The sequence below is a fragment of the Chiloscyllium plagiosum genome, chromosome 16, assembly GCF_004010195.1.
Source record: "Chiloscyllium plagiosum isolate BGI_BamShark_2017 chromosome 16, ASM401019v2, whole genome shotgun sequence".
NCBI classification, from domain to species: Eukaryota; Metazoa; Chordata; class Chondrichthyes; order Orectolobiformes; family Hemiscylliidae; genus Chiloscyllium; species Chiloscyllium plagiosum.
In genome coordinates this window covers 59,955,037-59,972,885 of record NC_057725.1, presented here as the reverse complement: position 1 = coordinate 59,972,885, position 17,849 = coordinate 59,955,037, and the positions used below count along the sequence as shown (strand labels likewise).

Below are 17,849 nucleotides of genomic sequence, written 5' to 3'. Positions count from 1 at the left end.
TTTCAACCACTGCCTCCAAAATCTACTTGCTTCCCTCCATTGCAAAACTAAATGGTCCTGTTTTAAAAGTGCTGCCAAATGCAAAAAGCATTTGCACATTAATTGCTGTAAACTGCTACAAAGTGAAAAAGTATCAACATTCCGTCTAGTTATCCTCTGATTAGGAAAAGAACATGGGAAGGAGAAAGAGATATATGCACATGTGCGTGCATCCAATATATTGAAACATTGCAAAAGGATGAAGAAAAAAAGATTGTGAACTTGGGATGATGACAAATGAATTACTTTAAAATTCAACTGAGTTACATGAACGAAAATCCATATCTGACTTGAATGAAAGATTTATCTCCTTCGTACTCAATAGATCATTCTATACAGTTGACATTTCTTAGTTTCACATTACTCTGCAGGGCATGGTCTAGAACGCAGAATAGTTTTACATGGTTATGAGCAGCTTTTGCATGATGTCTCATTATATATCAATGTATAGTGGGATAAGAATTAATTTTAAGTGCAAAAAAAACACTCAAACTCTTTCTATTTATATTGCTGGTCCTGTTGCCTGATTTTATTAGTACAGAAAGTGCACTACAAGTACAGTGCTGTCAGTTTGGAGCTGCAAGATACAGTGATCTACCTCCAGGCCAGCTATTGATGTAGGAGTTCATCAATATGTGATACAAAGGAGTCTGAGGTGATTCAATATCTTTAACCCCTTCCTCAGGAGAAAAGATGTCTCCACTCAACTCTCACTGTCAGGAGGAAGTGAGGACTGCAGATGCTGAAGATCGGAGTCGAGAGTGTGATGCGAGAAAAGCACAACCGGTCAAGCAGCATCTGAGGAACAGGAGAATTGATGTTTCTGGCACATTCCTGATGAAGGGCTTATGCCCGAAATGCAGATTCTCCTGCACCTTGGATGCTGCCTGACCAGCTGCGCTTCTCTAACACCATACTCTCCACTCTAGCTAGGAAAACGTGAGGACTGCAGATGCTGGAAACCTCAGATGCTGCCTGACCTGCTGTGCTTTTCCAGCACCACTCTGCTCTCAACTCTAGCTGTCAGTTTGGGATGTGACCGACAGAGATGCTGCTCTTTCATAAAAACTTATGACAAGAATTCTGTCCATCTAAACCAATAATGGCACCTTATCAATCCTGTATTCCCAGAAGGGAATCTGAGCTTGTGGCGTGGTTTTATGGTCTTGCAGGGAGTGTAGTGTCAGTGAATTTACACACAATATATGGAATTAGTGTTGATTCCTAAACCCAACTCTACATGGTTTTGCTTTATAACATCATAGCCATTCCCATTGTTAAACTTTGTAGAAATGTGAATGTAAACCAATGCGTTTTGAAAAAGAAATGTTCTGTTAAAATTCTCCCTGTAGTTATTTTAGTGTAGTAGCCATACTAAAGTCAACATATTTAGCTCAAACTAGGTTAATTTATCACTTGACATTTCACAAACAGCAGCACAGGAAGTGTCAATAAAGTGTTTCCAGTATGTTCAGTGAACCGTAGATTAATATAGCTTGTTTGGCCCCCTTTTAATTCAAATGATTGAAGTTCAAGTAGATCAGTTGTGAAAGTTTTGGTTTCGACTAGTTACAAGTTAGTATATTACATATTGTTACAAAATAGTTTTTAAGAATAAAAAGAAAAAGTTATTAGAAGTTATAAGTAACATTTAAAGCAAGTGTTGCTGAGACAAAAGAATATTTAAAATAAAGCCCCACTGAGTTTTTTTTAAGTTATGCTTTTGGGGCTGGTTCCTCGTGTCCCTTGCTGAAGAAAAGAGAATGAATACTTCAGGAATTGGGCTGAGTGGAATCTCTCTTATGGTTGGAGTCACACCAGACATGAAGATAGTTGCAGGGGTTCCTGAGGGTAGTTTCCTAGACCCAAACATATTCAGCTGCTTCATCAATGATCATCCCTTCATTCATACTTAATTAGTCAGAACTAGTGATGTTCACTGATGATTACACAATGCTTAGCACAATTGGGGTGACTCAGATACAGGAACAGCTGTATCCACATGCAGCAAGACTTGGACACTATCTGAGCTCAGACTGATAAGTGACAAGTAATATTTGTGCCAGGCAATGACCACCTGCATGGAGATAATTCATCCAACTCGCCTCGACATTCATTGTCATTATAATCACAGAATCCCCCATTATCAACGTCCTGGTCCATTGACCAGAAACAGAACTGGGCCATCCATTTAAATACCATGGTTATGAGAGCAAGTCAGATGTTTGGTTCTGCATTCAGCAACTCGCCTCCTGTTTGCCAAAAGCTTTCCACCATCGACAAGAACCAGTCAGAAGTATATTAGAATACTGTCCTCTTGTCCTTATGAGTGAATCCATGCAAGAAGCTCAGCAACATCCAAGACAAAGTAGCTGCTTATTTGACACCCTTTCAGCATTCATTCCATTTTCTCCTGCACACTAGCAGCAATGTGCTTCATTTGCAAGATGCATGTAGCAACTGGCGCGGACTCCTTCGACAGCAGTTGCCAAATCTGCAACCTCTGCCACCTTTAAGGCCAAGAGCAGCGGATGCATTAGAATAGCTTCACCTACAAATTTCTCCACAATCCGCGTCCATTTCTGACAGTCACACGGGTGTTTCTGCACCTGAACGACTGCAATGGTTCAAGAAAGCAGACCACCACAAGCTTCTCAAAGGGTGACTTGGGATGGACGATAAATACCGGCCGAGCCAGCAATTTTCACACCCTGTGAACAACCTTTTACAAAATAAAAAGAGCTTGAACTTCAGATCCAAATGCAATAGCTTCAGTAGTTAGATAGGTGGTGTTTTGTCATGCAAGTAGACTCTTCATGACTACAGATATTGGGAGAGAAACTAGATACCTCCTTTCAGGTTCTACAGCTTTCATATTTATTATATACCGTTTATTTTGCAATAACCCACTTTTTTTGGTGAAATTTTTCTCTTTTTTTGTCCTGAGCCAGGATTTATTCCACATAGATTAGGATTGTGGAAATCATTGTCTTCTATTAATTCATTGCTTTTGAAGAGCACTTGCTTTCAAATGATATCATCCCATTCCCTGCCCATTGTCTCAGCCTGAACTAGACAGTTCACAATCTCAGCAATGAATTGATCCTCAGTTGGGCTTCTAAAACCCTATTCTCTACATCACTAAGCTACATCTATGTCTGGATTGTCACAAAACCTTCATTTGTAAATGCATTACCCAGTTATTCCAAAGTTTTCCTGGTTGACCTTGCATCCTCCACTCTCCCTAAGCACAAGCTGATCCAAAATTCTGTTGTCTGTATTGTACCTCTCCTCACGTACTATTAAACTAGATTCCATTGCCTACATTGGTTTTCAATCACGCAATTTTTAAAATTCTCGTTTAGTGTTTGTATTTGTCCATAGGCTTGTTTTTCTCTCTGTTTCTATAAGCTACAATGTTCCAAAAACTCTGCCTTACTACAATTCTAGCCTCTTGTTCATCCTCCTCTTCCTTCAGCCCAACAATGGTGACTTTGTCTTTGGTTATACAGAGTAAATTCCACAGATTTTCCCCTGAAAACTTCTCTCTCCTCATCTAACAACTTAGTAAAACCTCTCTCTTTTAGCACATTTTTGGTCCCTTTTTCTAATGATTCCTTTAACTTGTTTTTTTTTACCTAATCATGCTCCTGTGGAGGGATATGTACCTGTATTAAAGAAGCAAAGTTGTTGTATTTCCTCATATCTACTAATTTTGTAGTTGCAGACTTGTAAGTAATATTGTTTTATCACTAATATTTTCCCTACGTTATTTTTCATGAATGAAATGACGAAATAGATCTTTGTACAAAAACTGCAGAATATTAAAAACCTCATCACAAAATTTGATTAAAGTATGTTGTTGAGTTTGCACGTTTTTAATCAATTGTGTCAGACAATGAAAACAATCCAATTATCCTCTTAATGAAAAATTTTAATCTCTAATTTAATTGAGACAATTACTGCATCCATCTCATTAGTGATGCTGTAATTATTACATGGAATTACATAGGGAAAATCAAACTGAATTGTTTATTGTGAAGTGAATGTCAGGGCCTTCTGTGCTAATATATCCAAACGTGTAAATTAAAAAAGAAAATTGGTAGTTTTATATAGCTACAAGGCATAAAAAAAAGCTCTGAAGCCTAAGCATTTAAAACAGTCTTCAGTTCAATTTCATGTTGCCATTTAGCTAGCTTCTGAGAAAATGATTCTTTTTCCATGTTTTCAGAAACTAATACTGCTTTCCTATTTGCCATTTTGCCTGAAAGAGCAAAACATAATTAAAGTGGCACCCTTGTCATTATTGTTAAATATTTGCAGGAAGGCTTTGCTTTGCTTTCACGGACACCAGCATGCTTTGCTCACCATTTCAGAGCACAGTCATCCATGCTGATAACTGATCTGCTTCATAATGGTTCTGAGTGGCCTTAGCTTATTCCTTATATTCTTTCTCATTATTGAATGTCAATAAGAGGAGGTTTATTTTATTTTTGATTTAACTCTTGTAGTTAATGCATTAGGCTCCTGGCTTTGTGACAGTTCTGACAAATGTAAAGTCAGAATGAGCTTCCACATGATTTGAATTGAATTGATTTGATTTATTATTGTCACGCATACCTAGATATAGTGAAAAGTTTTGTTTTACGTGCAGTATGTCCATATCGTACAATACAAAGGCCATAGGGTGATAGGACAGAGCAAGGAATACAAATTTACAGCTGCAATGAGGGTGCACGGAAAGCAAGGTCAACGTTAGATTGAATGGATCTCTCAAATTTCATAAGTCTAATAACAGCATGGAAGAAACGGTTCTTGAACCTGTTGGTCATGGAAGAGATTATAACCTGGATGGAAGGGTCTTTGATGATGTTGGCTGCCTTCTTGATGCAGCGAGAAGTATAGATGGAGTCATTGGATGAAAGATTGACTAGTGAGATGGACTGGACTGTGTTTAGAACTCTCTAGTTCATTATAGTCCTGGGCAGGGCAGTTGTTGTACCAATCCTTGATGCATACAAATAGATTGCTGTCTATGGGGTGCATTTATATAAGTTAGTCTGAGTCCTTAAAGACAAGCTAAATTTCCTTAGCCTCCTGGGGAAGAAAAGGCTTTGATGTGCCTTTTTGACTGTCGCATCAACGTGGTGGCCCAGGACAGATTGTTGGTGATTGTCACTCCCAGGAACTTGGCACTCTTGAACATCTCTTCCTCAGCTCTATTGATGTAGTTAGATGCGTGCTGTCCTCCTTACAATATACCTCTTCTGTTTTAGATGGCATTTCAGATTAAGAAACCCTAAATCCAGTACTGCCACTTTCTTTAATGCAGTGTATACATTTAGTTACAAGTGTAGTGAAGTAATTTTTAACGTGAGCAACTTATTTGTTGGATCATCTGAGCCAGAATATAATAAGTAGCATAATTTGGATAAAATCATGAGGCAGGAAGCATGCATCTATCTGTTCCCCTTAGAGCTTCAGCTACAAATCTACAGCTGTCATGGAGCTTCCATCTTAAAAATTTGTTAAGTTCAGTGGAAGCAAGCAATGCTTCTGCTTGGCAGTGATTAGAATTTTATTTCTAAGCTGTTAAGCCATTCTTTGTATGCTGTTCAATCCATTAAAAATCATCTTATAACAAGAGACTTTCTTTCTGTCCACTTGCAACAACCTTTTTTACTTTTATTCTACCTTATTTATTGCACCATGCTTCAAGTGATACACAATCATTCAACATCTTGATATTCAGTTTTCAAACTGACAGCATTAAGCGTTACTGTGATTGAACACAACAGACTGAATGACACAAATCATGTGTTCAAATGCCATATGTTTAGCTGCTGCTATTATATGTGCATCCTCAATGCAATTGTTACGTAGCCTTGTGTACATCATTCTTAACGTTATCCAAGAAACGGGCGTCTTTTAACTTATCTTCTCTTTGACAAAAAGTTCTATCTCAGACCACCTCTCAGCCTTTCCACCGATTATGTATTATCAAGTTGCTTATTAGAATCCAGTCTAAGATGGGACAAGCTTTTTTCCAGTTCAACGTTGAAAAAAAACTATAGGCATAAACATCTTTTCAAGTGTCACCCTGTTTGAGTCAATGCCAATTTTTATTTTGTGTAAAACATCTTGGGACTCTTAACTTCATTAAAAATGCATTATTCATTAAACAATGACACTGTATATTGCCATTGTTTGAATCAAAGAATCTCTACAGTGCACATAAAGGCCAATCAACCCATTGAGTCTGCACTAACCCTCCAAAGAACATTACCTATCCCCGTAACCCCATGTTTACCATAGTTATTAACCCACCCAGCCTGTGCATCCCCAAACACTGCAGGGCAAAATAGCATGGCCACTTCCTAACCTGCACATTTTTGGACAGTAGGAGGAAACCAGAACACCCAAAGGAACCTATGCAGTCACGGGAAGAACGTGCAAACTCTACTAAGACAGTTGTCCGAGGCTGGAATTGAGCCTAGGTCTCTGGCGCTGTGAGGCAGTAGTGCTAACCACTGAGGCACCGTGCCACTTGTAGATTGTCTATTTGTGAGAGAGCAGCTCGTTGGGAAAGGAAGATATAAAGGCTGATGGGGAACGGAGATGGGTGAAAGTGCTATCTGAATAACATCTCTCAACCCTTTCTTCACAATGTTAGAAGGTCTACAACCAGGTAAATTTCCACTTTCTGATAACATTGGTCATATCATTCAATTCTTGTAGCGATCTTGAATTTCTTCTGGAGTGCCTATTGACAGGCTGATTTTCATTTGTGTTTTGGTAGTCTTGACTTCACATCATTTTCTAATTTTGCTTAATCCCACCACTAAATTCAATTCCTCTGTGATCTCACTTCACACACACACTATCATCACTTCAGATTCGCCTTCTCACTTGTTAAATACAACCTCTTGGCATTTGACAATGTGAACTTTTGTACTGGCATGAGTTTCCTGTCCTCAGACTTTGTCCCTTCAAAAGTCGCATTATCATCCTTTCACGAAAAATCTGATCCTTGACTCCTTTATTATTCCCAAACGTCTTTACACTGTATGACCTTGTAACATAACAATGCTGTTTCATTTTATCCTTTGCCTTTCCCACCTTTCCTGGGTTGAATCTTTTCATTCTTCTTTCTCCTGCCCACAACATTGAAACAACCCAGTGATATTCTTTGAGTTATTCTTCAGTATCTTCCACACTTCACAGTCGTACTCTGCATATCATCCATGCTGTTATCCACCTTCCATCTTGGTGCTTTCTTCATTCTGTGCCTCGTCCTAACTGTCCTCGGTAGCCAACTTTTAGATTGAATTGAAGGTTTCTCAAATGTTTTATGTCCCTTTAATGAATTATATGGAGAAAAAGGAAATGGCAGAAGCACTCAATAAATATTCTGTATCATCCTTCGTCACAGAACACACTGTAGAAGTAGTGGGAAAGCAAAAATCTGGAAAAATAAGAAATTAAACAAATTGTATTCATAAAAAATTGCCAATTAGTACTAGAGAAAACAATTGTATTAAAATGGCTCCTTACTTGAATGTGTCTAGTTTTTGGAACAAAATAAATGAATTAAAACACAAATATATATTAATGGTTATCACCTTACAGCTGCTATAACTAAATATTCAGGGATATTTTGACTTTTTAAAAGGGCAAACAGGAAGGAAATGGTGGTGGGGTCACATTGAAGTACGGGATGGAATAAATACAATTGGAAAAACATTATCTTGGATCAGAAGACATAGAATCCCAATGGTGGTGGTAAGAAGTAACAAGGGGAAGGAGACTGGTAGTCGTAGTAGTTGATAGGCCCCTTAACAATAGCTATACAGTGGGACAGATAATAAATCAGGAGACAATGAGGACATCAACAAAGGCAGTACATTAATCATGGGTTAGTTTAATCTTCGTGGAAAATCGATTGGCAAAGGTAGTCACAAGGAAGAATTCACAGAATGTCTTCCAGACAGTTTCCTGGAATATGCTGTGGATCCAACTAGGGATCAGGGTAGTTTAGATTTGGTGAGGTATGGTTCATGAGCTTTAATAAATTATGTCTGAGTAAAAGATCCCCTCAGCAAATTGATCATAACATGATTGAATTTAGAGGGAGGAACTTGGGTTGTGAGCAACTGCACTAAGCTTAAATAAAGCTTATTACAAAGGAATGAGGGCAGAACTAGCTGGAATGGACTGGGGAAAGGGTTTAGCAGCAAAGGCAGAGGAGGAACAATAGCAGACATTTAAGAAACTAGTTCAAGGCTCTGCTAAAATAACATGTTCCAGTGAGGGAAAAGGATTCTGTGAAAGGGATAAGCCAACCATGGTTAACCTGGGCAGTTAAAGACAGCATCAAATTGAAAGAAAGAAAATACAATGTGGTAAAGTTTAGTGGTAAATTGGAGGATTGGGAAAGCAGTGAGGGTGACATCCAGAATTTACCGAGGGATGTGTACAGGCGAAGCAAGTGGACAAAAACTTGGCAGATGGAATACAATGTGGATAAATATCAGGTTGTGCATTTTGGCAGGAAGAATAGAGGAGGTGGATGGTATTTTAATGGAGAAAGACAGTGGAAGGCAACAGATCAAAGGTATTTGGGAGTCTTTATGCTTGAATCACAAAATGCTAGAATCCAACATCAGCATAGGGAATGTTTGCCTTTATTTCAAAGGGGACATGTGACCACAATAAATCATATCAAATCAAATTAGATTTAAAAATAGGGAGGTTTTGTTCAAGCTATTCAAAGCTCTAGTCAAACCACAGCAGGATACTGTGACCTGTTTAGGGTTCCTTATCTAAGGAAAGTCCAGAGAAGGTTCACTTGGCTGATCCTGGGTATGGAGGACTGCCCTTTGAAGAGAGGTTGAGTAGATTGGGCCTGTACTCATGGGAATATATAAGAATGAAACAAAAATGATTTTTAAGGGACTTGACAGGTAGATGAGGAGAGGTATTCCCCCTTGAGTGACGGTTTAGGACCAGATGACATAAGGTCAGAAAAAGGAATTGCACATTTCGGGCCGAGATGAGGAATTTGTTCTGAAGTTTGTGAATCTGGAATTCTTTATCATAGAGGGCTTTGAGACTGGGTCATAAAGAATATTCAAGGTTAAGATAGACAGATTTATAATGACTAAGGTAATCTAGAGTTTTGAGAAATGGCAGGACAGAGGGATTAAGGGTTATCAGATCAGCCAGGCTCTAATTGAATGGTGGAGCAGGCTCAAATAGCTAAATAGCTTACTTCTGGTCCAATGTCTTACAGTCTAAACATTGACGATCCACCATATCTGGTGGGCTGCCTTTTAGGGTTTTAAAAATGGTGACAAAAGAACAGTGGATTGGTTAGAGCTTCTAAATTCCTGAATGTCGCCATCAATTCCACCATAAATTATAGTGCTGAATTAAAGCTGTAATGCATAAGGAAGGAACATCTCATTAAACACGATAAGGAAAATACAGTAAAGCATTCATACACAATTTCTGCCAGTAATGTCTTGACCGAAACAAACTACTTGTACTTATAAATCTTTAAAAAAAATGAGTCACTATGCATCATACAGAATAAGAAGGTAATACTAGGAGGATATGGCCCAGGATAGCTTGAGGAGCATTAAAGAAATGTAAGTAAGGGTGAGAGGTTCAGGAGGAATGCTCCCGTCCACGTGCCCAAGATATTTAAAGACTACAACAAAACTGCAACCCAGCAGTGGAACAAATCCAAATGAAGCAAATGCCAGAAAAGCAGATGTACTCAATGATGTGAGCTGCAGGAGAATGCAAGGTAGGGACAGAGCAGGCAGAGGAGAGGTGCTTGTAAATGAGAGCCATTTCAAATTCAATACTCGAGGGAGTGAGAGTCAAAAGATTGTCATGGTAAGTTATGATCTGGAATGTGTTACCTGAAAGTGTGATGAGATCATGTTGAAAAGTAACATTGAAATGATCAATGCATGAATGTTTGTAAAGGAAAAACATGTAGAAGTATGGGGTAGAAAGTTAGGGTTGGGACTAATTAGATGGCATTTCTAAATGATCCAAGTGGCCTCCTATGTGTATGATTTCACAGTATGTATTCAAGTCTGTGTTAAGCAGTTGAATTCATTTAGCATGTGGAGCTCCAAGGGAAAGAGAACAAAATCATAACCACCGTACTCTTTTTCTTTGCAGTGCATCGAAATTGGAGACCGAGCACAACTGGGAACAACTGTCAGAGCCTGTTTCCTCCCACCACAGCAACAGGAACAATGAGCGGCCTGGGTAAACTTATCTCACGTTTCCTGCTTTGGGTGCAAATTCTTTTAGTTTTACTCATTTGAATTCCAGCTCGGATCTGCACGAGGCTATAATATACACTACAGAACACACAAAAAATAATAAGCTGCAGTTAAGGAGAAAACTGCTTTCCAAGAGCTGGGTACAGGCACAGCAGGCGAAATGGAGGCTGCCTTTTTCTAGTTGGATTGCTCACACATGTTTAATTCTGGCACTGTGAGGCAGTTGGCAGCAGCAAAGCAGAACAACACTCAGAGGAGAGGTGATGAATGTCTGCTGATCAAGGCAGGAGATTCCAAATGATGTACAATTCTGGGATGAGCTAACTGATGCAAGATATGCAGATGACAAGCAAGTTGGTGAATCACCGAAGTAGAAGAATTAGAGCCCTTAATCTTTCTTTTACATTAGCACTATAATTTAACTAGTAATTTACGACTTAGCTACCAGGTCATTTGGAAAAAAGTTTGTTTTATTTTGTTTGTATACTGTTAAGAGCAAGTCAGAGCAAACATTTTCTAGTTCAGTTCATTTATTCTCCATAATACTCAAAGCATTTCTAATACAGGGTTGTGAACAGAAAACCTGCAGGTTATTACTGAATCTGTAAAGTGGGATCTTTTAGCTTAATTGAGAAATCGTCATGGATTCCATCGTGACTTTCTGTGACCCAGACCTTTACTCATTACTCAGTTAGCTGGTTTATTGAGTTCGCTGCAGTGTAAATTTTTCCAGTTGTTATAAAGGTTCTTTGATGAAACAGAGCTTAAGCTCTAACTGTGCTCAGTCATTTGCTAAACCTTCAAAAATGGTTCAGTTCTCGTTGTAATGATCTGAATGTCAGCCCTGGCTCAGTCGATGGCAGTCGTTTTTTCAGAAGATTGTGGGTTCAAATCTAATTTCAGAAATTTGAACGCACAAATCTAGGCTGACCATCCAACCTAGGGATGCTGCATTGTTGAAGATACTTTTTTTGGATGAGACATTAAACCAAGGCCCTATCAGGTCAGCGTCGAAGATCATATTACATAATTTGAAAGAAGATCAAGAGGGTTTTCCCTAGTGTCCTGGCTAATGTCTATCTTCCCGCCTCAGGCGACTGACTGTGTGGAGTTTGCACATTCTCCCCGTGTCTGCGTGGGTTTCCTCCAGGTGCTCCAGTTTCCTCCCACAGTCCAAAGATGTGCAGGTCAGATGAATTGGCCATGCTAAATTGTCCGTAGTGTTAGCTAAGGGGTAAATGTAGGGGTATGGGTGGTATGCGCTTCGGCGGGTCGGTGTGGACTTGTTGGGCCGAAGGGCCTGTTTCCACACTGTAAAGTAATCTAATCTAAATTCAGTCAGTATAACTACATGTGACTTAAGAACAGCACTTTGGGGCAGCATGATGACTCAGTGGTTAGCACTACTACCCCACAGCACTAGAGACTTGGGTTCAATTCTAGCCTCGGGTACTGTCTGTGTGGAGTTTGCATGTTCTTCCCATGTTTGTGTGGGTTTCCTCTGGGTGCTTTGATTTCCCCCACAGTGCAAAAATGTACAGGTTAGGTGGATTGGCCATGCTAAACTGCCCATAGTGTCCAGGGATGTAAAAGTTAGGTGGATTAGCCATTGGAAATGCAGGGTAACAGGGATAGGGTAGAGGGTGAGTCAGGGTGGGATGCTCTTCAGAGAATTAGTGTGGTTTCGTTGGGCCAAATGGTCTATTTCCACTCGAGGGATTCTAAGAAAACAGGAGTAGGTAATTCAGTAAGATCATGGCTGATCTAATTGTAGCCTCAGCTTCACATTCCCATCTACACCACAGATAACCTTGTAACCTTTGGTCATGAATCTCTCTATCTGAAAAGTATTCATTCCCCACCTCCACACACTCCACGGAAGCGAATTCCAAAGACAACCTCTTCATCTCCATGTTATATAAACGACTCTTCATTTTTAAGCTGTGTTCTCTAGGTCTAGTTTCTCAGAAAATGAAACACCCTGTCAAGTCCCCTCAAGTTATGATACCTTTCAGTAAGATCAATTCTTATTGTTTGAAACTCCAGTGAATTTAAGCCCATTCTGTCCAAGCTTTCCTCATAGAGTGCCCTCCTCATCCCAGGAATCATTTGAGTGAACATTGTCTAAACTGCTTCTAATGCAATTGTGATTCTTTTTTTAAATAGAGAAAAGAAATGTAAACAGAACTCTAGGTGTAGCTTCACCATCGTCCCATTCCCCTTGCAATAAGCAACAGCATTCCATTTGCCTTCCTAGTCAAACGGCTATACCTGCATACTACCTTTTTTAAGTTTCACATTCCTGGGTACTCAGATCCCTGTGTACATCTTCTGCAGTCTCTTTTCATTTAACGAATGTGTTGCTTTTTTTGATGTCCCTGCCAAAGTGGGCAAGTTCACATTTTTTTTTTCCATAATGTACACTGTCTGTCAACTTTTTTGCCACTCACTTAACCTATCTATAACCCTTTGTAAACTTTCTGCATCCTCTTCACAACCTACTTACCGATTTGTATTATCAGCAAATTTAGAAACTATGCAGTTGGTTGCTTCTTCCAAGCCTTTGATAAGTGTGACCTTGTGGCACAACACTTGTCATATGCTGCTAAACCAAAAATGACCTATTTATGCCTGCAGTCTGCTTCCCATTAGCTAACAAATCCTCTATGTATGCTTGTATATTTCCATCTACAATGAGCTCTTATTTAGATTTCCAACAGGTGTTTGACAAGGTGCATATCTGGGTACAGTGCATCCACTCGTTCCCCTTTATCAACTTCCTCAAAGACCTCTAATGAATTAGTCAAAAATAATTTCCCTTTCACAAAATAAGTTCATTGGCTGCAAAGTTCTTTAGGCCATCCTAAGATTGTGAAATGCACTATATAAATATAATTCATTTCTTTATTCAGTCATATTTTTGGTTTAAGCAAATTGCTAAGGAAAATATATATAGAATACTTAGGACATCTTATTAATTGTGTTAGCTGTGTTGGAGCTGTAGTTTGCAAGCCCAACTCCTACTGTACATGTTTAAACAAACTTAGTGCTCTTGAAGGAATTCTGGAAAGGCAATAGATACAGAATTGTCATTGTCGTCCTCAGTGCAAAACATTTACAAAACAAAGTGTAGCCATTTTGACAGTGAAGCACATTGTGTGTTAAGACTTAATGAGGCAGCGTATCCTCTTCATATACACTGTTTAGGAAATAAGACCTGAAAATTATACTGATTTAGAACTAGGCTTGAGTCAAATGAATTCCACATATGTTGAGCATCACATGAACTTTGAAAGTGATATCCATTAATTCATCCTATTGATCAGATATTGAAACTCAATTCCATTAAATATAAGGAAGTCAATTAACACTCATTTGGAAGGCTGTGTGGCCAAATCAGCCTCCAGAGCCAACCTGTATTTAAATGGTGTGATCTGCATAGGTAGACTTAAGCATGTCTAGATTTTTTACACATTTTGCACATTATATTTGACAATTAAGAGATTGCTGGAAGTTTAAAAACCAATCTTTACACTTTACTGGCCAGAAAAATAGTCTTCATACTTGCTTTGACTCAGGTTCTTAATGCTGAGCACAAAACACAAATATATACTGCCAAGTGAGTTTTTAAGTGAGTAGTATATGATTAGGTTAGATTCCCTACAGTGTGGAAACAGGCCCTTCGGCCCAACAAGTCCACACCAACCCTCCAAAGAGCAACCCACCCAGACTTGTCTCCCTCTGACTAATGCACCTAACACTATGGGCAATTTAGCATGGCCAATCCACCAGACCTACACAAATTTGGATTGTGGGAGGAAACCAGAGCACCCAGAGGAAACCCATGCAGACACGGGAAAAATGTGCAAACTCCACACACACACACAGTTGCCCAAGGCTGGAATCGAACCCAGGTCCTTGGCACTGTGAGGATGCATTGCTAACCACTGAGCCGCCGTGCCGCACATGATGTAATGATCTTTAATTTTGAAGAGAAATTTAAATACCCAGTGATTAACCGGAAGAACTTTTCATTAAATTTTCACATTTTTAAACAAAAAAAAATTACCTGGAGTAACTTAGCAAAATACCAGGTATGGCCTTAAATTGTAAATCTAGTTTTCTTTACTTCCCTGCAAAAGTTATATGCTGGGATTTTTTTTTCTGCAATTTTCTTTAAAAAGGAAATGTTTTTACACTTTAGTTTCGTTTTGCAGATCTGTAAAGTCTGTAAACTTAAATCAACCTGTAAACTTGATCAACTGTCTCAGAATGTAATTTAGTTTTGGTGGCGTAAGTTTAGTTATTAGCTATTTTCAAGCTCAAATGCAATGAGGTGGCAAGACCTGATTTAGGCCAGAATTCTTGTCTTAATGTTATGTCTCTCTTTTGACTGGGTGTTTCCCAATAAAGAAATGCAAATAGTTTAGTTACTCTCTCAGTACACCTTACAGAAATGAGTTATTGAATAGTATTGCAAATGACTTTGAAAGAGTTCTCCCATCCATCCAGAATTATGCATTGTGCGAGAACATAATGGGAGGCAAAATAGGAAAGGAAAAATACAAATGAGAAAGCTGCTGTTTATTGGTAAGCATGACACCTGTTTGCTTAGAGAAAAATCTTTTGGAATACTAATCTGAGTAATAATTTTGCTATTACTTCAGGCCAAACCGGACATCTTGGAGGACAGACCGTGATATGGGACTCATGAATGCTATTGGTCTGCAACCTCGCAATCCTGCCCCTTCTGTGACCTCACAAGGAACCCAAACGCCATCTCCACAACTGCAGAATGCAGAGACCCAAACTGACAGGGATTTGCAGGAAGCTACCACTTCAGGGACCAGCCAGGGTAAGAAACCCAGAATTATGGGAACAACTTATATAAGCTGTAAAAGTATCAAGTGAGAAAACTGGCCATCGTGTCAACTTTGTGATATCTGAGTGTCTGCAGTTTCCTTGAATTATGGGCAACCAGTTCTATCTCTTTCAACCCATAGCCCATTTAAGAAAAGGTTGTGCAAAATTTCATTTATGTTTATCTTTTTGGTGCAACTTAACAATAAAGCTTTATTTTTAAAACCGTAAAATGATAGAAATATAAAAATATATGAACCAATCAATGTAACAAAATTGCTGCCATGCTTCTATGTGAATCTCAGCTGTTTTTGTGGCATCAGTAGATACAGAATTGTGTGGGCCTGGTGGATGAGCTGTGTGTGGCAAATCAATCATTTTAAACCAGAATTGGGAATTGCAAGCTAAGCTAGTTAACTCTGAACAGCAATATTTCTGATTCACATTTGATGTGAAAGCAGCCACCTTTAAGAGCACCCTTTGTCGAATCATTTCAATGCAATTCAATATCAAAAGTTAGTTGCAATTATAAGTAAATTAATTGCAACCTAATTTATTTTTCTATTTTTTGGCCACAAATAGATGCTTCCAAGATTTGTGATATCTCCTTTCTTAAATTCTTTCTTGAATATTTTATTTTTTGATCCATTAAGTGGCTAACACGTTGGTTGGAAAATCCCAGGTTAAAAAATGGAATTTCTTTGTAAAACATCAGAAGACTTTGTCCCCCTGAAATGCATAGATATGTAGCTGTTATTATGTTTGTATGTGTCAACATAATCCAGGCACTTTTGCTTCACAGCGACAGGGTTCCAGATTCTCGGGTAACTGTCTGTGTGAAATTTGCACATTCTGCCCGTTTCTGCATAGGATTCCTTCAGGTGCTCCAGTTTCCTCCCACAGTCTGAAGTTGTGCAAATTAGTTGGACCGGCCACGCTGAATTGCCCATAGTGTCCAGGGATGTGTTGGCTAGATGGATCAGCCTTTGGAAATGCAGGGTAATAGGGATAGGGTAGGGGAGTAGGTCTGAGTTAGTGTGAACTTGATTCTATGAGAGCAATTATTAATGTTAGGTGTGTTATCTGTTTAAACCATTTCACTGAGAAAAGGCTGCTTTTACCTTGCCTCTCAGTCTAAATTGTCCTGATATTAGTGATATATGAACAAAGTGCATGATTATTCTAACTCTCCCAACTATAAAACTACATGATTTACAAAGTTGGCGCCTTCCCTGGCAGGATATTCCATACATTTATTTCCCTGTGGTATCGTTCCAAATTTATTGTTCATGAATTTATATTTTTAACTCTGGCCTCATTTTAAAATAATATTCATGATTTATCTTATCTAGGTCGTTGGTATTCTTTGATTACTTTTCCATAAGTTGTTTTTTTGTCCCTCCCTCTGGACTGCAGACATTGAGATTTTAATTTTAACCTTTCCTCTTGAGTCATCTTACTTGCTCTTCTTATCATACAGCAGTATGCAGGGAAAAAAAGTATGTTTGCAAATGTTGACTTTACTGTAACTGCAAGTGTGGTCTGAGTAATACATTGTACATCCTCAGCCTAATTCAGATGGCATGTACTCCATTTTTCTGGCTGTTTAATCTAGCACTTTGGTGTTTCGTAACAACCTCATGAACCTCCCTCTCTCTTGTCAGAGAAAGTTCGATTATTGCTCCGAAACACCTTAAATTAATTTTCCTCCATTTATTTTTTCACACTTAAGTTGCAAATGTGTTTATTCATTATAAAACATAGCCTAAAGGTGTAGTAGCCCAGAGGTACTGGTCTGCACTTTCCAAAAGTTGTATCTATGGCACTTTGTTGGACTAAAATCAATAAATTATAGGCTTAGGTGAGAAAGAAAATGACCAGATTGAACAAATGGCAAAAACCGCCAGATTGTTAGTTTGCTGAAGGCCTTCAGGAAAGAGAACTCGCCAGCCATCCACTCTGACCTACATGTAACATAATCCCACGCAATGTGGTTAACATGTCCTCAGGGCAAAGAATGATGGCAATAATTATCTGCCTGCCCTTTCCAACCAGCACCCTGAGAACAAATCATAATTAAATCCATCCAATATTGACATTGAAGAACAGCTGAATTCAAACTCAAAGCAAAAAAAAAATTGGTGACTTGATAAAAGACTAATGTGTTGAGTCTTTCAGTTTGGATAACTGAAGAATTCAGTTCCAATCTAAATTTATGTAGAGAATGCTATGAAGAAAAACATTCAGACAATTGGATTGTTCAATATGAGAACTCAGGCAGTGAGCTTTGTAACTGTTGGCATATTGATTATATTCATTGTGCACCCTCTTCACAAAACTTTTTTTAAATGAAGCTTTATTTCATTAATCCACCCAAAACAAAGCTTCACATGGCTTACAGCACAGCAGCTAGCTATTGGCATGATTTATTTTTAATTCCAATGTCATAAACAATATTCAATTAAAATATAGGCTGCACTGTCCATCGTCAATTCATAACAACAGAATGACTCCATTTTTTATTTTAAAAAAAAACTTCCAGTCACTAAGAAGCCTAATATGTATTATTAGATCTAAAACTTCACCGTTTACTTTCATAAGAAAGTAAAGACCTACATTCATAGAGTGCCTCTAACAATCTTAGGA

At 38.6% G+C, this 17,849-nt stretch overlaps 1 protein-coding gene across 4 annotated transcripts in view; it reads left to right on the top strand.

The window, feature by feature from the left end:
* Window positions 1-17,849, top strand: part of LOC122557951 (activating molecule in BECN1-regulated autophagy protein 1-like) — a 384,568-nt gene that overhangs the window by 323,330 nt on the left and 43,389 nt on the right. For all 4 annotated transcript variants that reach the window (XM_043706209.1, XM_043706207.1, XM_043706208.1 and 1 more), the window contains 2 exons: window positions 10,237-10,326; window positions 15,011-15,198. In XM_043706209.1, coding sequence (XP_043562144.1) covers window positions 10,237-10,326; window positions 15,011-15,198 — 278 coding nt within the window. The remainder of the gene's footprint in view (window positions 1-10,236; window positions 10,327-15,010; window positions 15,199-17,849) is intronic.